The following is a 26,761-nucleotide window of genomic DNA, read 5'->3' on the forward strand; positions in this document are numbered from 1 at the left end:
GAATTCTTAACTTGACATGCACATCCTTCCTTCCCCTGCTCCCACCCAGTCACCCCAAACCCAAATCCTGCGAGCCTTTTGAGTCTGAGCCGAAATGCCATCTCTTTCTAGAAGTATTTTAAGATTGCTGCCCCAACCCCATGCCACCCCACCATCTGGAAGTAGCTCCTTCCTCCAATCTCTCTCCTTTGCTTACCTATCAATATGCTATAGCTTTATCTGTCTCTCTCATCTCTCCTTCAGATGGAAAGTCTGTCCAGGGTGGGAATTATTTGTTTTATCTCCTCAAGTGTCATGTATATCCTAGATTTTCATGAGATACTTACTGAACATGTTGGTAATTGCTCGAGGATGTTAGGTGTTCAATAAATCTCTCCATTTCCTCCCCCCCAGTCTGCGTTAATTCTAATCACGAGATGTTTTGCAAATCTAAGCTTACAACCAGAACCCAGCAAAGTGCTTTTCTTTGCTTACTACAAAGGGATATTAGTAAAATCCTCCTTTAATTACATACTGCATGGCCCTGCAGTTTTAAATCATGGGAAATTAAATTTTTGTCATGGGTGTAAGAATGCAGGCACCCTAGCCAAGTGGGGTGCTAACTGGTTGCTTCCATTCCAGGTTTTGATTATTATTTTGGAATCCCATACAGTCATGATATGGGCTGCACAGACGACCCAGGCTACAACCACCCTCCTTGTCCAGCGTGTCCACTGGGAAAGGGACCATTAAGGTAATACTATCCGAGGCTTTTGCTCTAAGCTCTAGAGCAAGGTGAGGTCCTAAGGGGGTGGCCCTTCAGGAGCAAATGAGAGAAGACTAGGGACAGTGAAGACAGAAATAAGATGGGCTGTACCTTCAGTGCAAATGTAAAAGCATTATTTGCACGGTGTGCCAGAAAACGTTTTGCAAAGGTGAGATCGAAGGAATTCTTCTGTTGGAATTTTTCAGTGGACCATTTAGCTCAGCTGGGAAGAGCTTTTATTGCCAAAGTCTCACACAGGTGGGGCCTCCCTCCTCTACCTGTTGGCTCTGCTTCTAGACCTAAGGAATGATACAGAGAGGAGATACAGAGCCTTCTGGCACTGGCAGGCTGTGCAGGCATTAGACAGGATGTGCTGAGCTCCTATTCAATGAGATGGGAAAATGCCCACAAGCTAATAGTACGTGGAAAAAGCAGGAAACACATCAGCAATGAGATCTTAACTACATCTACGTCCATCTTTTACTGTAGCATTATTGAGAGAGACTAAAAGGAAACATGCCAAAATACTAACAATGGTTCTCTCTCGATATAGGATGAAAGGGTTTTCCTTCTCTTTCTTTTTCATTACAACACTGTAATGAGCATGCAATGCATTTTTTGTCTGAAAAAGGTAATAAACCTTAGTCAAGTAATAAAGCCACAAAACCCTGTGCTCTATTTCTATAGAGAGTGCACACTTGTTATTTATAAGGTTGCATGTAGCTGAGCCCCTTAGGAAAGGTGAGTCTCAGCTGGCTCATTAATAACTAGACACTTAATGTAATAATGGTAGTTATCGAGAAATTATGTCCTCGACTCTCTACATACATATCTGTGATCCACAGCTCCACTGTGGGAAGCAGTATTTACCCTAATTTTGCAGGCAGGGCAGCTCCCCTTGCCCAGGTCTCAGTGTTGCTGGTAAGAGGTGGGAATGGCAATTCTAGTCTGGGTCTCCTTGAGTCCAGGGTCTGGGTCCTCGTGACCCTCGCTGCTCAGCCTGTGGCCCCCATCCCGGCGGTGCAGCCGTGGGAGTCCGCTAGGGACGCTCAGTCTTCGGCCTGCCCCAAGAGTCTGCATTTTAGCAGGAGACCCAGGTGGGCATGTGCACATTACAGGGGGAGAAGTGCAGCCGCTGCCATGCTTACCGCTGTGGTTGAGGAATCAAACCTGGGACCCTCTGGCTATAATGAGGTGTGACAGACATCAGCCAGTCCCTTTTTAATCTATATTAAAATCAAATAGATAAAAGCGTTGGCTTAGGGGAAGAAAAGGAGAGAAGGTAAATGACGGTGGAGTGGCAAGATAATGAAAAGCTGAAAAATGTGACACAGATGATAGGATTAAGCATTGTTGTTGCCCAATATCAGAACAGCTCTTTCTCCTCTTTTCCAAAAATTGTGGTTCTTGGTGATTATCTACTGGGTCTGACCCTGTTGTCAGGGTGTGTGTGCATGTGTGTGCAAGCAGGGAGTTTAGATTAGTACAGGAAGGCATGTCCTTCATGTCTGAGAAGAATTTGTCCTGCTGAGAGGCCTCCGGTCAGCCCCTTCTCTGCCCATGGCATTCAGCTTCCTCTCCTGGTCCTTTGTGGCAGCCAGGGTAAGGGGTTTTGGTTTTTGCTGCATTCCTGACGAATGCTGTGCAGCATGCAAAGCACTAAGCATCTGTTACCTCATTTAGTCCTTATCTTACCCCCCGGAAGGTGGACAGGAGCGCCCGCATGTCACAGGTAAGAAAACTCTGAGAGGTGGAAGAAGTTGCCCAAGTTTGCAGCCAGGGTATTCATTCACTCAGCAGATACCAGCTGGGCATCCTTGCATCAGATTTGTCTGGCTCTGTAAGCCCCAGGGCAGAGTTAGGTTTTCCATGAGGTTTTACTGGTTTGACATCCATTTTTTCCGATGACTAAAGTTTCTCCATATCCCCCAAATGTGGTTTAGAAATGAAAATTGTCCCAGGCCATCTTGTACATTCTGCCCCATCGGTGGACTTTGGACACAACGAAATCCCAATTGCCAATTTAGGAAAATATTGAGTGTTGCACACCACACCCAGGAGTCATCAATTAGAGGGAACAGTGGAAGAAGCCAGAAGTGGGGCATCCATTGGGGCAGGGGCTCTGCTTGAGTGATTTACCATTTTCAAATCCTAGTCTCTCTCCTTGCACAAATGGGACTGCTCATGTCCCCAGCTGAGAAGAGTCTTTGTGGGAAATTATTATGGCAGCTTGACAGGAGTGGCTGGCTCATCCAAGGAGCAGAAACACTTATTTGTAGGGAGCAGAAGAAACTGCTCTCTCCGGTTTACACCTGAAAGAAATGGCAGCTGGGTTCCTAACTCATCCGGGGCTGGGCTGGTAGGTGTTCTGCATTTATGGGCATCACTGCATTCAGACATCTTGCTTCTACTCCATGAGTACTGAGGCCATGGAAATGAACCTGTGCTACCTGTGGTTTCCACACAGGCACCCCGAGAGGGAGTGTTACACACACCTGGCCCTTCCTCTGTATGAGAACCTCCGCATTGTGGAGCAGCCTGTGATCCTGAACAGCCTTGCACAGAAGTATGCTGAGAAAGCTACCCAGTTCATCCAGCATGCAAGGTAAGGGACCCCGCACCCACCCCCAGGCCTGGCCCCCAACCCCACCCACCCCTTCCCACTCACCAGCTCTCCTGGCCTCAGCCCTCCCCAAAGCCAGGGCGGTATTTTGTAGCTCAACAGAAATGTATGCACGTGTGTCTCCAGTAAAGAAAACTGCCTCTCCAGGCTTGGGCAAGAGGCTGCGCTTCCAAGAGCCTCTGGGGGCTTCCCTGTCACCCTGCTTTGATCCCCGCTGCTGTCATTTCACTGTGATTTTGTTCTCTCCTACCAGGGTTAAAGCTCCTTGGGGATAGGGCCTACTCACTGCTTTAACCACTCAAGGCGTTTGTTGATTTCCTTATTTTCAGGGTGTGTTAGTGTCCTACCGCCCAGGTAACAAGGTTCCCCAGACTTGGGGCCAAAGCAAGAGACATTTATTTATTCTCGCACAGGTCTGGAGGTGAGGAGTCTGAAATGGGTCTGACGGGCCCGAAAGGAAGGTATAGCAGGGCCGGGACCACGTGGAGGCTCCAGGGGGGAAAGTCCTGGCCTCTCCTGCTTCGGGCGGTGTCTGTGTTCTCTCACTTAGGGCTGAGTCACTCCAACCTCTCCTTCTCTTCTCATGTCCCTTCTACTCCCCTGTAGTGAAGCCCCTCTCCCCCCGAAAGAACACTTATGATCACGTTTGGGGCCCCACACCAAGATGATCCAAGGAAATCTACCCATCTCAAGATCCTTAACTTAATCACACCCGCAATGCCCTTTTGCCATATAAATGAACAATTACAGATCCCAGGGTTTAGGGCCTTTGCGGGGGGAGCATTCAGTCTACTGCACAGGGGTTACAAATTCCAGCATCTCCAGTGCAGAATCGAAAATGGGTTCCACTCGTGGGTCAGTGGGACCGTAGCAGCTCCTTGAATGTGCAAGAAACGCCACCCCCCTTCCCTCCCCTGCCCCCTTTGCTCAATCACGGTGAACTTTCTAGAGAGAAGACCTGCAGGGAGGGTAGAGGCAGATCCAGCCATCATGCTTTCTTGGTAATAAAACCCACTTCAGGCCTGAATCCTGTGAGCAGCCCTATAGGGCTGCAGAAATTACATCTTCAAGGGTTTTCAGATTGCTCATGTCAGAAGGTTTAAGCCCCTTTCCCCACCTGGGAGGGATGCGCATTCCTCAGCTGCCTGAACTTTGACGTGATTCCAGGCCTCTGTCTCTCCTGACTGTTGAATGCCTCATTAGGCAGTGCAGAGAGCCCTTGCCTCCTTTCTGAGCGGGAAAAAATGGCCAGTGGCTGGGGAATAGGGACAGTTTAACCCATACTCCGAAATGGACATGGTACCAGGACAGCTGCCAGTTAACCGATTAGTTTTAGGATAAACAAATCAATTAGCAAACCCCTGATCATCTGACAAAGGTGAAGAGTTTGCTGATTTATTAGTTAGTAGCTTAAATGTCACATGACTCCTGTTGGCTTTTAACTTTACAGAAGGTAAGCCTCAGCCTCCCAGATTTGTCTAGAATTTGGCATGCCAATCCCTCCATGATTTCTGTGTGTCAGTAGAAAAGGCCTGGAGAGCCAAGCCCCTTCCTCCCCTGCAAGCTCCGTCCCCACCCCAGCCCCTCTTCCCACCGAACCTTCTTGTCCGAGTCACCTGGAGTCACCGTGCAGCTTCCTGCCCCTACTGGACCCTAGTGCTAGGCTTGGCATGGCAATGGGGCCCCACCCGGGACTTCTTTGAAAGCTTTTCCTTGGGTCTTGACTTGAATTTAGACCCCTAAACTGGTATCAGTGCTGAAGGCTAAACCTTGGTTTCATTTCCTTTTAAGCAGGAGGCAAATCTTGACTAGGAGGGAAATGGTCGCAGAGCTGGCCAGTCCTCTCTTGGGGACACCACATGGAACCTGAACAGGGGACAGAGGGTTTGACAAGGATGAGCATGTTGGGCATAGGGCTGAGGGGTGGCCTAGGGTATTTGAAATCAGAGCCTGGGAAATCTGGGGCCTGGGGTCCATAGTCTAGGACATTCGTCATTGAGTACCAGGTCCTTGGGGTGTGCAGGTGGAAAGCAAGCCCCAGCTTTCCCCAAGGTGCCTGGACTCGTCTTTACTCCCTCTTTTACGTATTCTTCCCCTACCCCCTTGTTTGCCCTCCCTGCTTCTCTGACTGCTTTTTTCCCTCCGGTCCAGCCACCTCATCTTTCTTCTCATCAAACATTCACCAACCTGCAACCTTCTCTTGGGGCTCCAGGAACGTTCTTGGCCCCTTCCCCTTCTTTCATCTGTCTGGATGCTCAGGATGGATGAAGAGGAGTAAATGAGTGACCTAATGAACAGCTATGTCATTACGTATAAGACTCCCTCCTTCAGCTTCTTCCCCTTCCTGGGAAGCCCCCACCACCCAGACGCATAGCCCCAACCTCATCAGTCACTCATCCTCCTGCTCCCCCTTCCTCAGGGGTCCCCTTATCCACCCCTCCTGAAGCCCCCCTGGGGTCCCCAGTTATCGCTTCCACAGCCCCTGTGTTTCTCCTCCTTAACTCCTACTAAATTCGTAAATCGTCATGTGATTCATTTTTAGTTGCATTTTGCTCTCTCCTGTTCCCAAGATGTGAAGCTCTCAGGGGCTAGAGATCTTACCTGTCGCATTTGTCATTCTGTCCCCAGTGCCTGGGGCAGAGTTCGGCTTAATACATTTCCACTGGGTGAATGGGGAAATAGTCACTTTATCCAGCCCCAAGGCTGTGCCGCTTTGTGCTAGGGAGATGAATTTGATGTGTCCTTGTCTTTGAGCAGCTCCCAGGCTAGTGGGGACATGGATATGTAAAAACTGGCATGAAAGCAAATTGTATAATGGAGGAACTAAAAAACGGGTGGTGGTGGGGGGGAGGTGCCATCCATGACCCGGGAGCACTTGGGGAGTCTCAGCAGAGTTGGAGAATTTTGAGCTGGGTCTTAAGAATTGATGAATGTTTTTAGGCAAGGTACTAGGGAGAGAAATAGCAGAAGGGCAGAAGCCTGAGGGGTGTGGGAGCTGGCAGGGAGGAGCCTTTGAGAGGGGAGAAGGTGAGGCAGGGAAGGACCTGGGCTAGGAAGGCTCTTGGAGGCTGACTCAACGGCGACAACGAGCCTTAGATCGTTTCTGAACAGGGAGTTGACAAATCACGCGTGGGTTCAAGAACATCATCAGTAATTCCAGGTCCCAGTGGGAGGAGAAATGTGAGGGCCGTTCCCCTTGTCTGTTCAGTCCCAGGGGACCCGCCCGGGGAGCTGAGGGGGCCAGGAGTGGGGGACTAGCCTTGCCTCCACTTCCCTTGTGGTTTTCTCCAGCCGGCCCAGTGCTGCCTGGGGACCCTTCCTGAGAGGCAGGTACCCCTCACCTGCCGTTTTCCAGTTCAGGCAGGTGCTTTTCTCCGGGCTTGGTTGTCCCTGGGATTTACTCTTCAGTGTATCTTCATGCCCTGCTCCATCCTCTCTCTCCTGGAATGTCTACTCTGGCATCTCACTTGTTTTTTTCTTCTCTATTCAGTGCTCCTCCTGTTTTGTCACATAAATAATATGTGGTTCCTATGGAAATCCCTGAAAACAGAGATAAGCAAACAAACAAAATTACCCAAACCTCCACCCCCCTGAGATAACCTCCTTTAATAGGTCTGATTATATCCTTTTTGGCTCTATTCTGTGCAGATGCATAAATATATTTTTAAAACAGAAATGGAATTATTTTATTTTTTGATTGGCTTCTTTTTTAAAGAACAGGTCTCCCCCCCATCCCCCTTGTTTCCCATTCAGCTTCCTGTTCAGCAGAGATGCATAGAGAAGGGGTGGCTTGGAAACAGATGCCCCCGGGAACCAGTCTGGAAATACTATATAATACTATCAATCCTGTATAATACTATATAAAATGCACTATTGCACATCTCTTCCCAATGCTGCATTCAGTGACATTGCACTGGGAGCTGCGAAGCTCTATCACTGTGGACTCAGCGCAGCCTCAGGCTTTAGGAAAGAAGCAGCAGCTAGGAGCCGCCAGACCTGACTGCTACTGGCTGGTGTTATCTCTAAGTGCTAATTTTGAGTATGGAAAGCTCATTGTGGGCAGTTAGCCATCACAGCAGCCTGTGGGAGAGGGAGGATTGTCCCCGCTTGGCATGTGATGGAGGATAAATTAATTGCCCAGGGTCAGAGGGTCATGAAATTCAAACAATAAAAATCCTGGGATTTGGAAGCGGGTCTCCAAAGCCTGAGATCTTTGCAGTCTGCTCTGGGGTCTCTCCTCGCTGTCCTCCTCTTCCGGCCTCTGGCCCAGGTGCTAGTGTGACCTTGAGAAGCATGTGGACATGTGGGAGCTTGGAGGAGGGACACGGGACCACGCACAGCCCCTAGAGAGAAGTAAGGTGTTCATGTGCAGCGGCCAAGTCTCTGGGGAGAGAAAGCCTGGGTTATAGAGTTTGCCGGTTTCTGTGGTATAAATACTCTTAACTGCAGCTGATTCCAAGCTGCCAGTGTAATGTCACTGAATGCAGCATTGGGAAGAGATGTGCAATAGTGCATTTTATATAGTATTATATAGAATTGATAGTATTATATAGTATTTCCACCATACAGATCCCATCGACAAAAACAGCCACAAAAACGTAGATAATAGTAAATAAAATGTAGTGAAATAATTAGGAGCTGATAAATTGCATCTACTACCTTTGTTTTTAATATACTTTAAGTGTAAGTTTATATGATTTAATTTTTTTTTACTTAAACGATGGGAATTTATTAGCTTACAGTTTGAAGATTTAACTTTTTTGTTTTAATATAGCCATGAGTAACAACTGGCTTGTAAAATTCCTGAAATGCGAGCCAGCCTTAAACTGGTACTGTTCTAGTTTGCTAGCTGCTGGAATGCAATATACCAGAAATGGAATGGCTTTTAACAAGGGGAATTTAATGAGTTGCTAGTTTACAGATCTAAGGCCGAGAAAATGTCCCAATTAAAACAAGTCTATAGAAATGTCCAATCAAAGGCATCCGGGGAAAGATACCTTGGTTCAAGAAGGCCGATGAAGTTCAGGGTTTCTCTCTCATCTGGAAAGGCACATGGCGAACGCAGTCAGGGCTCCTCTCTCGGCTGGACAGGCACGTGGCGAATACGGTATCATCTGCTAGCTTTGTCTCCTGGCTTCCTGTTTCATGAAGCTCCCCGGGAGGTGTTTTCCTTCTTCATCTCCAAAGGTCGCTGGCTGGTGGACTCTCTGCTTCGTGGTGCTGCAGCATTCTCTGCTCTCTCTGAGTCTCTCATTCTCCAAAATGTTTCCTCTTTTATAGGACTTCAGAAACTAATCAAGACCCACTCAGATGGGTGGAGACATGTCATCCCCTAATCCAGTTTAACAACCGTTCTTAACTAAATCTCATCAACCAGGGAGATGATCCCATCACAGTCCCAAATACACAGCATTGAATAGAGACTATTCTACCTTTAAGAAATGGGATCCATATTAAAACATGGCTTTTCTTAGGGGGCATATACCCTTTCAAACCAGCACAGGTACCTATCTACAAATTAGAATGGGAGCCCCCTCTGGGTGGGTCCGGCCTGTGCCTTAGTGCCCAGCATGACCAGTGGAGTGTGGGCTGGAATCAATGCCCCAGCCACTCCCTCGGCGGGACGTCCGACACAGGACACAAAGTATGCCGCTGTACGTGACTGCCCTGGGGCGAGCGGGCAGCCGAGACTGCAGGCCAGCGCTATCCAGGAACGTGTTCTGGGTTGAAGGAAACATTCCGTGTCGTCACTGTCCACTCTGGGGGCCACTAAGGCAACATGAGCGTTTGAATTGTGGCTGGGCCAATGGAGACCCTGCATTTTAAGTTTTATTTAAATTTAATTAATTTTCATTTAAATGGCCACATGTGGCCGGTGGCTACTGCATTGGACCATGCAACTCTAGGAACTTTGCAGAGAAACTGGATTCAAATGGGAAAGGCAGAGAGGATCCTCTCTTGGGACCTGCGTTGGGGGGTTTATGCTTGTTGGAGACAGCAGGTGCAGGCCTGGTCCCATTGCTGGGACTTGGGGGCTCTCAGGGCACAGCGTTGATGCAGAGCTGAGGCCGGGAGGACTCGGAGAAGGTGATGTGGGCAGGTGTGAGTGGGGTAAGCTGGGAAGGTCACTGGAGCCAATTTGAAAAGCGAATCTGTAGGTTACCTGGCATAAAAGAGGCACTGTCATGCTTTTCGCAATTGACCGTGATCCGCCCAGCATTTTTCCCTGCATCCCCTCGAGCACACGCCCCCCCACCCCAACTAGGGTGTAGCCTCGGCTAGAGGGTTTTCAGGAGAGTCCCTGCTGCCGCCAAAGGGGAACGGCTGTTGTGCTGCAGCTGCCCTTGATCCTGTTCCTTGCCTGAGACTGGGGCTGGGGAGCAGAGGCCCCGGGGCCTTTGCTTTGGGTGCTGCACTGGGCTCACCCCAACCCACATCCCAGGCCTTCCCTGGGATTAGAAGAGCGGCGGCCAGGAGCCTGGGCTGCTAAGAGAGGCTTCATCTGGCTGTGCCCTGGTTGTCACGCGCACCCTTGGATTCCCCTGTGGCCACTGGAACCATCTGTTTATCTCTTCATAAGGCAGAAGGCTGGGCCTGGACGTGACAACCTGGAGGCTGCACAGCAGCAGATAAAATGTAGACATTTGTTTGCATTGGACGTTAGAGTGCCGCGGTTGAGGGTGGGCGCTTTGCAACCAGCCAGACCTGAGTTTGAATCTAGTCTCTGCCACTCTCTGGTCATACCACCTGGACAAGTTCTTTAATCCCTCTGAGCCTCTAATTCTTCATCTGAATAAGGCAGCGCCGGGGTTATCATGTGGATGAACTAGACCATGTACGTTCAGTAACTAGGTGCTCAATAAACACTAAAGGACAGCAATACTTAGCACAATTAGTCCCAATTTATTGTCCCAATAAAAGCTATTTTTCACTCGGATAACCAGATTATGTCCACATTTTCTTGGAATGCGATCGATGCGTGTGTATTTTCTGAGCACCTGGGGTGGCTGTTGATGAAGGAGGCTTTCTGGAGGTTTCCACCGAGGCGCTGGGCGGGCCGGGGGCGCCGTCGGGAGAGTCACCTCTCGGCCTTCTGGTTTCAGCGCCGCGGGGAGGCCCTTCCTGCTCTACGTGGGCCTGGCCCACACGCACGTGCCCCTCTCCGCGCCAGGCCCGCCGGGCCGAGGGGCCTACGGAGCGGGGCTCCGCGAGATGGACAGCCTGGTGGGCCGCATCAAGGACACAGTTGACCGCACAGCAAAGGAAAACACACTCCTCTGGTTTACAGGTAAAGGGGTAAAGCCTGGCCGGCCTGACGGAGAGCTCGTGCATGACCCCACCTCCGCCCCTTGAAGAGATGTGTCTGGCCCAGCAATGTTCTTTCACAGGGCCGGGGACCTGGCTTTGACTTGAACCTGGGACCCTGCTCATATCTGGGGCTCGAATGCTGAGCACCTGTCTGTTGGGCCGGCAAGGCTGAGCCTGGAAAGATTTGCACCAAGAAAGGAGCCCCCTCCACCCCCGCCCCGTGGGTCCCTTGTTGGTGAGACTAGGGCTATCTAAGGTTGCTCTCAATTACTAACACCCACGTTGTGAGTTTACATAGTCCTTGGGGGGGTTCTCAGGCTCCCTCTTCACCATCCTCCCTGGTCCCCAGGGCCCCAATGCCAGGGTCATTGGCTCATATCTTTGGCTGAGGGGCCTCAGCGGAGCTGAACTAGTGGCCCTGCCCAAGGGCTCGTGCCAGCATTGTGGGTCTCGGGTCCCTGATTGGAGGGAGGGCAGTGGTTAAAGCATTGCTTTTGGGTCAGATAGAGACCTGGGTTTGAATCCATTCTCTGTTCTCAGCCTCTACTTCCTCAACTGCAATGGAACTAATAATAGAATCTACTTCATAGCATTGTTGGGAGATCATGATGTATATGAAGCCCTGGATGCTTAATTAGGTGCTCAGCAAATAGTTGTTCAATCAACAGGCATGATAATAACCGTGATGGGCTTGGTAAAACCATGTAAAAAATTGTTAGGACGCCAGAGACTCACGGTGGGGTTAACTCGGGCCCAGCAAAACTCACCCATCTCTGAAAGGCCAGCAGAGGCAGACCTCATCTAAAAGACAGTTCTTTGAGGACAGGGGTCATACTTGTTTTTACAAGTTCGTCTAGCAGGTCTCTTGCTGTGCACAGGGACACGGGAATATGCTCCTCCAGCTTGTTGACTATTCTGTGCTGTTTTTTTTTTTTTGGTTTCCAGGAGACAATGGTCCTTGGGCTCAGAAGTGTGAGCTGGCGGGAAGCGTGGGTCCCTTCACTGGATCATGGCAAACTCACCAAGGTAGGGGGCTCCCCTGGGGTTGGTGGACCTGCTGTGGGTACTGAGGCCAGGCTGGGGCATGGGAGTGTGCTCCCAGGAGAGCCAAGCCATATCCAGGCCTTTAGGGGCATCACTGTGAAACAGGGACAAAGTTGCTCAGCCACTAGCCCCCAGAGAAGAAGGCACAAGCTGGGATGGAGAGAAAGAGAAAGTTTCTGTTCAGCCTGGACCATCCCTTAATCACCTTTTCTCTTAGGCCTTCCTTAAAGGAGCCCATCCTCTCCCCAACGAGCCAGTCCACTGGCCTTCCAACAGATATGCCTCGTCTGTACTTTTATCCTGCTGCCCTTGCTCTTTCTCTTTCTGTCTTTTTTTTCTTAGTCATCCTTCCATTAATCCATTAATTCATTTCATTCATTCAAGAATATGTATGCAATGTTTTGTGCATACATTAATCCTTACAACAGTGAAATGTTTATAGGTAGTAATAGCTCCATTTACAGATGAGGAAATAGAGGTTCAGAAAGGTTAAGTAACTTGTCCAAAAATGCACAGATTTTGAGGATGGAGCCAGACTTTTAACAGAAATCACAGTTGCTACTCTCCTCATTACAAAATACCACCATTTGCAGCTGCCTCTGTTTCTAACTGTCTTTTAGCCTCCAGCTCAGATCCCACCTGCTCTGGGAAAGACTCTTTATGAGGAGGATCTGCTTTGTAAGAGAACAACTCTGGTGGGGGCAATTTGGCAGATGTAAAACATGCATGACTTGGAGATATCAATTCCTCCTCTGAGAATTTGTCTTAAGGAAATAATTAACCATGTACACAAAGATGTGTGCAAAAGGATGCTCATCACAGTCTTTTTTTTTTTTTTTTTTAATATTTGGACATAACCCAAGTGCCCAGCATAAGGGGACTGCTAAAAGAAATCATGATGCGCCATTCAAAGGAATACTAAGGAGTCCCTAAAATGCATTGTATTTATTGACCTGGAAAAACATTTACATTAAATGATGATGTAATAAATGATACATTTACATTAAATGTCTTTCAGTGAATAAAGCAGGTGACAAAAAAATAAGAAAGGTATACTTTTATATAATGAAATTATTTCATTATATAAAAGTATTATATATAAAAATATTGTGAAATTATTTCATTATATAAAAGTAAGGGAAAAAAATAAAGATTTGTTGAAACAGGCAACAAATGGTTAAAAAAAATTAACAGTAATTAGCTCTGGACAGGGAGATAGGGTTTAGAAGTTATTTTAACCCCCCAACACAGACACACAGCAAACTTGTATTATTTAAAGTTAAAAATTAAAAATTTTTAGCAGGTGCCCATATCCGAGGGGTTCAAAGGTGAGCCTGTCTTTTTATGATCCCCTTAGAGGATTTTGTCTATGGTGGAATTTAAAATCTGGGGCTGGGTTTTCCCTGCTTACCAGTTAACTTCTGAACCAAGGACCCCCAGCTGTCTGCTGGGCTCCTGTTCCCATCAGTTTGGCAGAATATTCGTAGCTCCCTAGAGACCGGAACATCTGCGTACCTTGTAGCTGGTGGCAAGAAGGAAGTGCTGATCATTCGTTAATTTTCACCTTTAGCCTGCAGGCCTTTGGAGCAGGTCCTCTGAGAACTTTACAAGTGAGTTAGCTGCCAGAACTGTGGCCATTTCTAGCATCTGGAGGCTTGGATTGGGGGTCGGAGAACTGGGTGCCACTCCACCCCCACCCCGCGCCCACTAATGACCTTTTGCTGCTCCATCCCTTGGGATATTGGTGTTTCTTTCTCTCTCTAAATTAATCTCTTTGGTTCTCTCCAGTTCAAGAATGCTGTGCTATGTGTTCTGATTCTTGAAGACAGTTGGATCAGAGAAAGATGATGGGGAAGTTTGGAAGTGGGTGGAAATAAGCCTGATGCCTGCAAACAGCAGTGACCTGGGGAAGTACATTATGGGTTGGGGGTGGTTTTTTTCCCCTTTTTTTGCATTAGCTGATTATAATTCTTCCTCTTCGGTTGTGGGACACTCTCAGGCCACACTCCCATCTTTGCTCCTTGATTAGAAAGCCTGGAAGAGCTTGTGAATCAGCCCCTCTGGGGCAGTAGTCCAGAGAGCATGGAGACCAGGAGATAAAGATCTGTGAGTTAGCTCTGTGCTCCCAAAGGAGCTGACCTGCTGATTTGCACGTGTGGCTATTGAAATTAAAATTAATTAAAATTAAATTCCTTGGTCACACTAGCCACACGTCAAGGGCTCAGTAGCCACATGCATGCCTTTCTTACTGGATAGTGTAATATAGAATGTTTCCATCATTGTAGAAAGTTCCACTGGACAATGGCTGGAAGCAGACACTTAAGGAGGTGATTATAATACCTCCACGAAAAAGGGGAGCATGAGGGCATCTCACCCAGACAAGAGGGGAAACAGAAAGGCTTCCCTGAAGTGGCTTGAGTCTTGAAGAGTGAGTAGGAGAGAGCGAGGAGTCCCGGGGAATGGGGGTGGGGCATGGGGTGCAGGGGAGGTGCTGGGCAAGGGCCGTGGCTAGTGGCAGAGCTGGGAAGCCTGGAGGGCGGGAGCTGCCGGGCTGTCTGTGTGTCTGGAGCCTGTCAGGGGCGGGTTGAGTAGGGAGAGACAAGCCTGGAGGAAAAGCAGGTCTTTTCTTGCAGCCTGATGATTTTAGCTTTAATTCTGAGGATACGTGAAGCCATGGAAAGATTTTAAGAGTGACATTCTTCAATTTAAAAAAAACTGAAGTGAAACTCAATGTAACACAAAGTTAACCATGTTAAAGTGCATGGGTCAGTGGCATTTAGTATGTTTGCATGTTGTACGGCTATCACCTCTGAGTTACAAAATACGTCATCACCCCAAAAGAAAGCCCTGGGCTCACTGGGCAGTAACCTCCCCCCAACCCCTCCCACTTTTCTCCAGCACGTTATTCAATTTTTTAAAATTGTATATTCATCATCATGATAATTTCTTAGAATGTTTGCATCAGTTCAGAAAAAGAAATAAAAAGAAAACAGGAAAAAATTCATATATACCTTACCCCTTACCCCTCACTTTCATTGATCACTAGCATTTCAATCTACTAAATTTATTTTAACATTTGTTCCCCTATTATTCATTTGTTTTTAATCCATATGTTCTACTTGTCTGTCAATAAGGTAGATAAAAGGAGCATCAGACACAAGGTTTTCACAATCACACAGTCACATTGTGAAAGCTATATCATTATGCAATCTTCTTTAAGAAACATGGCTACTGGAACACAGCTCTACATTTTCAGGCAGTTCCCTCCACCCTCTCCATTACACCTGAACTAAAAAGGTAGTATCTATATAATGCGTAAGAATAACCTCCGGGATAACCTCTCTACTCTGTTTGGAATCTCTCAGCCATTGATACTTTATTTTGTCTCATTTTGCTTGAATGACCAAAAAAAACCTTGGTCAAGAAGGTTTTCTCAATCCCTTGTTGCTGAGTCCCAGCTCATTCTAGGATTTCTGTCCCATGTTACCAGGAAGATCCACACCCCTGGGAGTCATGTCCCACGTTGAGAGGGGGAGACAGTTGAGTTTGCTTGTCATGTTGGCTAAGAAAGAGAGGCCACATCTGAGCAACAAAAGAGGTTCTCTGGGGGGTGACTCTTAGGCCTAATTTTAAGTAGGCTTAGCCTATCCTTTGCGGGGTTAAGTTTCATATGAACAAACCCCCAGTTTGAGGGCTCCACCTATTGCTTTGGTTGTCCCCACTGCTTGTGAGAATATCAAGAATTCTCCACTGGGGAAAGTTGAGTTTTCCCCCTTTCTCACCATTCCCTCAAGGGGGCTTTGCAAATACTTTTTTATTCACTATTTGAATCACTCTGGGATTTATTGGGGCATCACTCTGGACAAACCTACAAAATCTCATGCCCTCCTCAAGGTTTCATGTATTTCTTGTGTTCAATTAAGCTTTCCACATAAGTTATATTAGGAAGTGCACTAGTTAAAATATAAATTTTGTACCAAATAAACATTTTTTGTTTTTGTCTCACACATAAAGTTTTACAATATTAATTGCCATCTATTTTCAATACCCTGCAGTATTGACATTCCTTTTTCTTCCTCATGCAAAAATGTTTTTAAATTTGTACAATTAGTCACTATCATTATACACTCTAGGCATTCCTAGATTATTCCATCTCAGTCTTTATTGTATATCTGTTCTTCTGATTTCATTTGTGCCCCCAGCCCTCCTCCCTCTATCATTCTCACATTGAACTTCATTCAGTGTTCTAACATTATTGTGCTATAATCAGGTAGTATTGTGCTGTTCATTTCTGAAGTTTTACAATCAATCCCGTTGCACAATCTGTATCCCTTCAGCTCCAATTACCCAATATCTACCCTATTTCTATTGCCTGATGGTCTCTGTTCTTAACTGAAATTCTCCAAGTTCATTCATTAATGTTAATTCATATCAGTGAGACTATACAGTATTTGTCCTTTTGTTTCTGTCTAATCTCACTCAGTGTAATGTCCTTAAGGTCATTCCATGTGGTAACATACTTCATAAATTTATTCTGTCTTACAGCTGCATAATATTCCATCGTATGTATATACCACAGCTTGTTTAGCCGCTCATCTGTTGATGGACATTTTGGCTGTTTCCGTGTCTTCACAATTGTAAATAATGCTGCCATAAACATTGGTGGGCAAATGTCTGTTTGTGTCCTTGCCTTCATGCCCTCTGAGTAGACACCTAGCAATGGTATTGTCAGGTCATATAGCAATTCTATATTTACCTTCCTGAGGAACTGCCAAACTGCCTTCCACAGTGGTTGTACCATTTGATATTCCCACCAACAGTGGATAAGTGTGTCTCTTTCTTCACAGCCTCTCCAGCACTTGTTGGTTTCTGTTTTATTAATAATGGCCATTATGGTGGGTGTGAGATGATACGTCATTGTGGTTTTGATTTGCATTTCCCTAATAGGCAGAGACGTTGAGCATCTTTTCATGTGCGTTTTGGCCACTTCTATTTCCTCTTCTGAGAAGAGTCTATTCAAGTCTTTTGCCCATTTTGTAATTGGGTTGTCTGTCTTTTTGTTGTTGAGTTGAACAATCTCTTTATATATTCTGGATACTAGACCTTTATCTGATATATTGTTTCCAAATATTGTCTCCCATTGTGTAGGCTTTTTACTTTCTTGACGAAGTTCTTTGATGCACAAATGTGTTTAATTTTGAGGAGTTCCCATTTATATCTTTCTTTCTTCAATGCTCATGCTTTGGGTGTAAGGTCTAGGAAACCGCCTTCTATTATAAGATTTATAAGATATTTCCCTACATTTTCTTCTAACACTTTTATGGTCTTAGATCTAATGTTTAGGTCTTTGATCCATTTTGAGTTAATTTTTGTATAGGGTGTGAGATATGGATCCTCTTTCATTCTTTTGCATGTGGATATCCAGTTCTCTAGGCACCATTTATTGAAGAGACTGTCTGTCCCAGGTGAGTTGGCTTGACTGCCTTATCAAAGATCAGTTGTCCGTAGATGAGAGTGTCTATATCTGAACACTCTATTCTATTCCATTGGTCAGTATATCTATCTTTATGCCAGTACCGTGCTGTTTTGACCACTGTAGCTTCGTAATACACCTTAAAATCAGGTAGCGTGAGACCTCCGACTTCATTTTTCTTTCTCAGGATATTTTTAGCTATTCAGGGCACCCTACCCTTCTAGATAAATTTGGCTATTGGTTTTTCTATTTCTGAAAAGTAAGTTTTTGGGATTTTAATCGGTATTGCATTGAATCTGTAAATCAATTTAGGTAGAATTGACATCTTAACTATATTTAGTTTTCCAATCCATGAACACAGTATGCCCGTCCATCTATTTAGGTCTTCTGTGATTTCTTTTAGCAATTTCTTGTAGTTTTCTTTGTATAGATCTTTTGTATCTTTAGTTAAATGTATTCCTAAATATTTGTTCTTTTAGCTGCAATTGTAAATGGATTTTTTTTCTTGATTTCCCCCTCAGATTGTTCATTACCAGTGTATAGAAACACTACAGGTTTTTTTTTTTTTAATTAAAAAAAATTAACTAACAACATTTAGAAATCATTCCATTCTACATATACAATCAGTAATTCTTAATATCATCATGTAGATGTATGATCATCATTTCTTAGTACATTTGCATCGATTTAGAAAAAGAAATAGCAAGACAACAGAAAAAGAAATAAAATGATAATATAGAGAAAAAAATAAAAATAAAAAATACAAAAAATATATATTAAAAAACAAAACAAAACAAAACAAAAAAACTATAGCTCAGATGCAGCTTCATTCAGTGTTTTAACATAATTACATTACAATTAGGTAGTATTGTGCTGTCCATTTTTGAGTTTTTGTATCCAGTCCTGTTGCACAGTCTGTATCCCTTCAGCTCCAATTACCCATTATCTTTCCCTATTTCTAACTCCTGATGGTCTCTGTTACCAATGACATATTCCAAGTTTATTCTCGAATGTTGGTTCACATCAGTGGGACCATACAGTATTTGTCCTTTAGTTTTTGGCTGGACTCACTCAGCATAATGTTCTCTAGGTCCATCCATGTTATTACATGCTTCATAAGTTTATTCTGTCTTAAAGCTGCATAATATTCCATCATATGTATATACCACAGTTTGTTTAGCCACTCGTCTGTTGATGGACAATTTGGCTGTTTCCATCTCTTTGCAATTATAAATAACGCTGCTATAAACATTGGTGTGCAAATGTCCGTTTGTGTCTTTGCCCTTAAGTCCTTTGAGTAGATACCTAGCAATGGTATTGCTGGGTCATATGGCAATTCTATATTCAGCTTTTTGAGGAACTACCAAACTGCCTTCCACAGTGGTTGCACCATTTGACATTCCCACCAACACTGGATAAGTGTGCCTCTTTCTCCGCATCCTCTTCAGCACTTGTCATTTTTTGTTTTGTTGATAATGGCCATTCTGGTGGGTGTGAGATGATATCTCATTGTGGTTTTGATTTGCATTTCTCTAATGGCTAGGGACATTGAGCATCTCTTCATGTACCTTTTGGCCATTTGTATTTCCTCTTCTGAGAGGTGTCTGTTCAAGTCTTTTTCCCATTTTGTAATTGGGTTGGCTGTCTTTTTGTTGTTGAGTTGAACAATTTCTTTATAAATTCTGGATACTAAGACCTTTATCTGATATGTCGTTTCCAAATATTGTCTCCCATTGTGTAGGCTGTCTTTCTACTTTCTTGATGAAGTTCTTTGATGCACAAAAGTGTTTAATTTTGAGGAGCTCCCATTTATTTATTTCTTTCTTCAGTGCTCTTGCTTTAGGTTTAAGGTCCATAAAACCGCCTCCAATTGTAAGATTCATAAGATATCTCCCTACATTTTCCTCTAACTGTTTTATGGTCTTAGACCTAATGTTTAGATCTTTGATCCATTTTGACACTACAGGTTTTTGAGTGTTGACCTTGTAACCTGCCACTTTGCTGTACTCATTTATTAGCTCTAGTAGTTTTGCTGTGGATTTTTCAGGGTTCTCAACATATAGTATCATATCATCTGCAAATAGTGATAGTTTTACTTCTTCCTTTCCAATTTTGATGCCTTGTATTTCTTTTTCTTGTCTATTTGCTCTGGCTAGAACTTCCAACACAATGTTGAATAACAATGGTGACAGTGGACATCCTTGTCTTGTTCCTGATCTTAAGGGGAAAGTTTTCAGTTTTTCCCCATTGAGGATGATATTAGCTGTAGATTTCTCATATATTCCCTTTATCATGTTGAGAAAGTTCCCTTCTATTCCTTTCCTTTGAAGTGTTTTCAACAAGAAAGGATGTTGAATTTTATCAAATATCTTTTCTGCATCAATTGAGATGATCATGTGGTTTTTCTGCTTTGATTTGTTAATATGGTTATTGCATTAATTGATTTTCTTATGTTGAACCATCTTGCATACCTGAGATGAATCCTACTTGGTCATGGTGTATAATTCTTTTAATGTGCTGCTGGATTCGATTTGTAAGAATTTTGTTGATGATTTTTTACATCTCTATTCATTACAGGCATTGGTCTGCAATTTTATTTTCTTGTAATATCTTTGTCTGGCTTTGGTATGAGGATGATGTTGGCTTCATAGAATGAGGTGGGTAGCCTTCCCTCCTCTTCAATTTTTAAAAAAATTTAGCAGGATTGGTACTAATTCTTTCTTGAATGTTTGGTAGAATTCACATGTGAAGCCATCTGGTCCTGGACTTTTCTTTTTGGAGAGCTTCTTAATGACTTATTCAATTTCTTTACTTGTGATTGGTTTGTTGAGGGTATCTATTTCTTCTTGAGTCAATGTTGGTTGTTCATGCCTTTCTAGAAAGTTGCCCATTTCATTTAAATTGTCTAGTTTATTAGCATAAAGTTGTTCATAGTATCCTCTTATTACCTCCTTTATTTCTGCAGGGTCAGTAGTTATGTCTCCTCTTCCATTTCTGATTTTATTTATTTGCATCCTCTCTCTTCTTTTTGTCAAGCTTGCTAAGGGTCCATCAATCTTATTGATTTTCTCATAGAACCAACTTCTGGTTTTGTTGATTTTCTCGATTGTTTTTGTGTTCTCAATTTCATTTATTTCTGTTCTAACCTTCATTATTTCTTTCCTTTTGCTTGTTTTGGGGTTTGTTTGCTGTTCTTTCTCTAGTTCTTCCAAGTGGACATTTAATTCCTCAATTTTTGCTCTTTTTTCTTTTCTGATATAGGCATTTAGGGCAATAAATTTCCCTCTTGGTATTGCCTTTGCTGCATCCCATAAATTTTGATCTGTTGTGAATTCATTTCATTTGCCTTGAGATATTTACTGATTTCTCTTCTAATTTCTTCCTTGATGCATTGGTTGTTTAAGAGTATGTTGTTGAGCATCCAGATATTTGTGAATTTTTTGGCACTCTGCCTATTATTGATTTCCAACTTCTTTCCTTTATGATCTGAGAAAGTGTTTGTATGATTTCAATCTTTTTAAATTTATTGGGCCTTGCTTTGTGACCCAGCATATGGTCTATCCTTGAGAATGATCCATGAGCCCTTGAGAGAACGGTATATCCTGCTGTTGTGGAGTGTAGTGTTCTATAAATGTCTGTTAAGTCTAGCTCCTTTATTGTATTATTCAAATTCTCTGTTTCTTTTTTGATCCTTTCTCTAGATGTTCTTTCCATTGATGAGAGTGGGAAATTGAAGTCTCCAACTATTATGGTAGATGAGTCTATTTCTCTTTTCACTGTTTTCAGTGTTTGCCTCATGTATTTTGGAGCATTCTGGCTTGGTGCATAAATATTTATGATTGTTATGTCTTCTTGTTGAATTGTTCCTTTTATTAATACATGATGTCCTTCTTTGTCTCTTTTAACTGTTTTACATTTGAAGTCTAATTTGTTGGATATTAGTATAGCTACTCCTGCCCTCTTATGATTGTTATTTGCATGGAATGTCTTCTCCCAACCTTTCACTTTCAACCTATGCTTATCCTTAGGTCCAAGATGTGTCTCCTGTAGACAGCATATATATGGGTCCTGTATTTTAAATCCATTCTGCCAGTCTATGTCTTTTGATTGGGGAGTTTAATCCATTAACATTTAGTGTTACTACTGTTTAGGCAGTACTTTCTTCTACCATTTGCCTTTTACATTTTATATGTCATATCGAATTTTTCTTCTTTTTACCTTTACTGATAGTCTTCATTTCTGCACTCTTCTCCACACCTCTCTTTCCTATCTGTCTATAATGCTCCCTTTAGTATTTCTTGCAGAGCTGGTCTCTTGGTCACACATTCTCTCAGTGATTTTTTGTCTGAAAATGTTTTAATTTCTCCCTCATTTTTGAGGGGTGACTTTGCTGGATATAGAATTCTTGGTTGATAGTTTTTCCCTTTTAGTAACTTAAACATATCATCCTACTGTCTTCTTGCCTCCATGGTTTCTGCTGAGAAATCTACACATAGTCTTACTGGGCTTCCCTTGTATATGATGGATTGCTTTTCTCTTGCTGCTTTCAAGATTCTCTCTTTCTCTTTGACATCTGACATTCTGATTAGTAAGTTTCTTGGAGTATGTCTGTTTGGATCTATTCTGCTTGGGGTACACTGCACTTCTTGGATCTGTAATTTTAAGTCTTTCATAAGAGCTGGGAATTTTTAAGTGATAATTTCCTCCATTAGTTTTTCTCCTCCTTTTACCTTTTCTTCTCCTTCTGGGACACCCACAACTCATATATTCATGTGCTTCATGTTGTCATTCAATTCCCTGAGTCTCTGCTCATATTTTTTCATTCTTTTCCCTATATTTTCTTTTGCTTGTTGGATTTCAGATGTCCCATCCTCCAGTTCACTAATCCTATCTTCTGCCTCTTGAAATATGGCATTGTAGTTTTTTTCATCTCTTCTACTGTGCCTTTCATTCCCATAAGTACTGTGATTTGTTTGTTCAGACTTATGATTTCTTCTTTTTGTTCATTCCTTGCCTTTTTTATATCCTCCCTCAATTCATTGATTTGATTTTTGATGAGGTTTTCCATGTCTGTTTGAACATTTTGAGTTAATTGTTTCAATTCCTGTATCTCCTTTGAATTGTTGGTTTGTTCCTTTGACTGGGCCATATCTTCAATTTTCCTAGTATGATTCATTATTTTTTGCTGGCATCTAGGCATTTAATTAACTTAATTAGTTTATTCTGGAGATTGTTTTCACTTTTTTTTTTACCTAGGATTTTCTTGCTGGATGATTTTGTTGTCTATCTGTTCTTTAACATTCAGTTCAGCTTATTCTAGACCTCTAGCTTAGGTTTTGCTAAGCATATCAGAATTTTTCAGTTCTTGTTTCTTGCCCTGTCTGTCTGGTAGCTTCCCACCTACCCACCCTTAGGAGGGTCTACTTAGGTATTATAGACCCCAACCAGATTTTCCCAGACAAAACTGGCCTCCTCTCAGGAGAAAGAGTCTTCTTTGTCAGTTTTCCCTAAGGGTGAGACCCAGCAGGTTGAAAGGCTTTCTTATGAAGCCTCTGGACTCTGTGTTTTTCCTATCCTGTCCAATATGTGGCACTTTTCTGCCTGCAGGTCCCACCAGCATAAGTTGGTGCGGTATCTTTAACTTCAGCAGACTATCCCTTCTGGCGGCATGGTTGAGACAGAGCAGAGGTTCTGGGCTGGCTTTAATTGCTTCACTTTTCCAGACCCTGGGGTCTGAATTCCTTGAGGGAGGGAATCCACCTGAGCTGGACCCACCCCTCTCCTGGGGAAGGCACAGGCTCCAGACAAACACTCAAACAAGCTCAATTCTGCCTATGCCTGGTGCAGTTGGAGCCTGAGAAGCTTTGCAGCTGTATACAAACAGTAGTCAAGCCGTAGAAACACAGCCACAAAAAAGAAAAAGAAAGATCCTTTCCAGAGCAGGACCCCCATTCGAGGGTTTACCAATCAAGAGCTTAAGTTGGTATCTTGCTTTGTGTATCTCTAGGTCCTGTGTGCCCCCTCCTTTCCTTCAGGGCCCAGACCCTTTCAAGTATTATGTGCTATTCGATCTGAAAAACCTCTGTTTTTTTTCTTTTTCCGTCAGCCCTGTCCTCTCTGCACAGGGACAGAAACCAGCAACCTCAGCTTTTACTCGAGGTTCAGCTGAACTGGGGGCCTGTTTTTAGTGGTCAGAATTTGTTAATTAATTCCACAGTTGGAGCTTGGTTGCACTCAGCCCCTTCTGCTGGTAAATTTTCTTTCCTTTCCCCTATGCCAAGCAGCCTGTGGGGGAGGGGCACCGGCCACTGCAGCTTGGGGACTCATGGTTCTGGGTGGGCTGCAGCCTGTCCAGCTGGTCCAGACTGGTGTACGCTGTGTGTCCAGTCACTGACGTGGCCCCAGGAGTTGTTCTGTACTGTTCCTGGCTATTTATTAGCTGCTCTGGAAGATGAACTAAATGCCACACCATCTTGCCACCATCTTGCACGTTATTTAATTTTAAAAGATCCCCCTAATATCCATTGGGCTGAGGGTGGGGAGAGGGGCAAGTACCAAGCAGGCTCGAGTCCATTGAGCCACAGATTAGAAATGACAGAGGCCAGGAACAATCCCCCCAAAAAATCGTCGGCCTTGAAGAATGCCAGTGTTGGAGGATACCCCAGTGGTCTTTAGTCCAACCTCCTGGGTGGCCAGATTTGGAAGCGGAGGCCCAGGAGGGTCTCACCTACACCCCTCCCCCCGCCCCTCGCTCCAACTCGCAGCTCGTGGCACCTGAGCACTGCTGTCTGCCAAGTCTTGGGTTACTTCTTCGGACCTCATGGTCAACAAGGAGGATATCTTGAGCCCCTGCAGCAGTCTGGCTCTCTCTACATCTGTGAGGGGCTGAGAGTCATGGTGGAAAGTGCTGGTGGTTTTGCAGGCCCACACTGGGCTTGACTCTGGACTCAGCTGAGGAGTAAAAGCGGACCCTGGTGTGTGAGGTGGGACGAATGGAGCCCCTTGCCCGAGGCCGTGGGAATCGACCTGGATCTCCCCTGGATCTCCCCTGGGAGAGATCCTCCTTGGGTTTGGCCTCCACTAGCCCCATAAGAGTCTGTTCGTTCACTCCTAGGGGACACACTAAGTGTGCCCCAAAAAGAGAAGACCTGGAACGGGCTCGGAAATTGCCCGGAAGACAATCCTCCTGCTCGAATACGTGCGCGACTTGAAACACCGTGTGGATAACATTAGAAGTGTTCTGGGTTTCCGTCTTTGGGAATTTTGCTCAGAAGCAGGGCTTCGGTTGCCTCAATTGCTCCTTATTTTGGGGCAGGGCCCTGCTGCCACCTTTGTGGCTTGATATAGTATCTGTGGGGCTCAGGGTTTGAATTTGTGTTGGGGCTGCTAGGGTGGGGACTGGAGGCCATCTCTTTTATTCCCCAGGAGAGTCTGAAAGCAAACTTTGCCTAGGGGTAAACATTTCCCCTCCTCCTTGTCCAAACAAGTTTCCTGTCTATACAGCCTCCTTCATCCTCTCTGCCGGGAACATGGCTGGGGCCTCTGGGAAGCCAGGCAAGGCCCTGTGGGCAGCTGGGCAGGGGCCAGGCACTGTGGGAGGGGGGTGGTGAGGGGGCTCAGGTGAAAGGGCCTTGGGGTCCCTCTGGACCACCTGCACCTCCCCGCCCAGGCTCCGTCACAGCGGGGTGTCTGAACATCCTGTTGTGAGCAGGCCAGTCTTGAGAGCAGATGAAAGAGAGAAGACAATCAATGTTTTCGCAACAGAGCAGGACAAACAGTACCCGGGATCCTGCTTCATTCTGCCCGCAGACAACCCGCTGTGTCAGGCCACACGCTGCCTTCCCCTGTTCCTGAGGCCCCCGGGCCCCCCACCTTGTCTTCCCTTTCCTTTCCTGGCCAAGCTGCCCTGCTCAGCTGATGGGATGAGGCAGCGTCTCTTGGAGTCATCTTTTCACCCCATCCCCAAGAGTGGATGCACCACTCAGCTGGCCTGGGGTCCTGCCCAGATGACAGAAACCCAACTGGGGAAGGTGGGGGAGCGGAGTGCGGAGGGGGAGACAGAGCAGAGCGGGCCTGCCATTTCCCAAGGAAAAAGGGCACGGACAGTATCCTAGTGCCCCCCAGCCCCAGCCGGGGGGCCGAGGCCTGGCTCGAGCAGCTGCCCCGCCCTGCCTCACTCCAGATCCATTTCCTACCCGGGACAGAACCGACACCTTTGTTTTTCCCCTAACGGACGGCTCCGCTGTCTGGAAAACCTTTTCTTGTTTTATTTGAAGAGCAGAACTGTTCCTTCCTCTCCCTCGGTGATGAGGAAACATTCTGTTGAATTTGGCCTGCAAGGCTTCGGGGGGACCTTAGCTATTTATAACTTTATGCGCTCGGGTTGCTGCACAACCTTTCCTGCTGGGACGCGGCCGCTGCACCCGGGCCCTCCATCCCATTTGGGGTGCTGCTGGGTGGGGTGCGAGGGGCGGGGCAGGCCTTGGGTGGCAGTTGGGGACAGGGCCCTCTGACAGGGACCCAGCGGCGGCGGCGGCTCGTGTCTCCCACCTGACCTCTGGCCACCAGTTTTGGTGCAAGCCTCCAGTCACCAAGCTCGGGCCCCCCCCCACCCCAGGCCAGCCAGAGTCCCGGGTCCCGAGCAGAGTCCTGGCTGTCCTGTGTTTTCTAGAGAGCTCGCAACACTACACCGCCCTTGGCAGGGGCACAGGTTTATATTTAGAGAGGAAGCGTGTGGCTTTCAAAGGTTACAGATCACACGCTCCTTAGGACAGGTGTGCGCCTCTTACCCGGGTCACACCTTCCAGCGCCTCTGTGGGCCAGGTAGGTGACATAAATAAACAAATGCTCGCTTATTCTGAGTTGTGGAGAGCATTAGGCATTCAGTCAACCGCAGAGGGAGCTCGGTCTGTTGACATTCAAAATTAACCTGTGGGTGCCAAATCAGACTGTCAATGGGCTGAGTTCAGTGTGTGAGCTGCCAGGTTGGAAGTGAGTTCTGCTGTGTTCTACCTGTTATGTTGGTTTGGGCTTCCTGTTTTATTTGTATTCTTTATTTTGATTGCATCTGTTGGGTACGTTCCAAGGCAGGCACTATATGCCAAAGTACCTTGCCTAGAACTTTATGTACCTGATCTTATGTAACTCTTCTGCAGCCTTAGGAGAGGAGAAGGATCACTCTTGAGTCTCAGGGAGGTTGAGAATTCTGCCACTGCCACGTGGTTAGAGGGGGTGGGTGGGGACGCCGCAAGGAAGACGGCTGTTCCCCAGCGAGGGCAGACAAGCGCCGTCCTCGGCTTGCCCTCTTTCTGATGCATCACGGAATGCCAGTTCACTTCCGCAGCCAGGGAAGAACAAGTAAGCAAATTCATGAATCATGATTCTGTTTATATTTTGGTTGCTGAGGCTAAATATTTATTGCTTTAAGTAAGAGATTCTGCCTTAATTAGAGTCATGACTGACCGCAGGCGCAGCGAGCTGCATTCCCTGGCCCTCACGCAGGCACGCCTCAGCAAGAAGCCAAATGCAACCAACACTTTTGATGTGTCGGAACCACTGAGTAAAGCAC

General features: G+C 45.5%; 1 protein-coding gene across 14 annotated transcripts in view; it reads left to right on the plus strand.

Moving 5' to 3' along the window:
• Positions 1–26,761, plus strand: part of ARSG (arylsulfatase G) — a 122,563-nt gene that overhangs the window by 70,734 nt on the left and 25,068 nt on the right. For all 14 annotated transcript variants that reach the window (XM_077163663.1, XM_077163657.1, XM_077163662.1 and 11 more), the window contains 4 exons: positions 622–733; positions 3,213–3,350; positions 10,472–10,656; positions 11,622–11,702. In XM_077163663.1, coding sequence (XP_077019778.1) covers positions 622–733; positions 3,213–3,350; positions 10,472–10,656; positions 11,622–11,702 — 516 coding nt within the window. The remainder of the gene's footprint in view (positions 1–621; positions 734–3,212; positions 3,351–10,471; positions 10,657–11,621; positions 11,703–26,761) is intronic.

Source organism: Tamandua tetradactyla, chromosome 6 (assembly GCF_023851605.1).
Source record: "Tamandua tetradactyla isolate mTamTet1 chromosome 6, mTamTet1.pri, whole genome shotgun sequence".
NCBI lineage: Eukaryota > Metazoa > Chordata > Mammalia > Pilosa > Myrmecophagidae > Tamandua > Tamandua tetradactyla.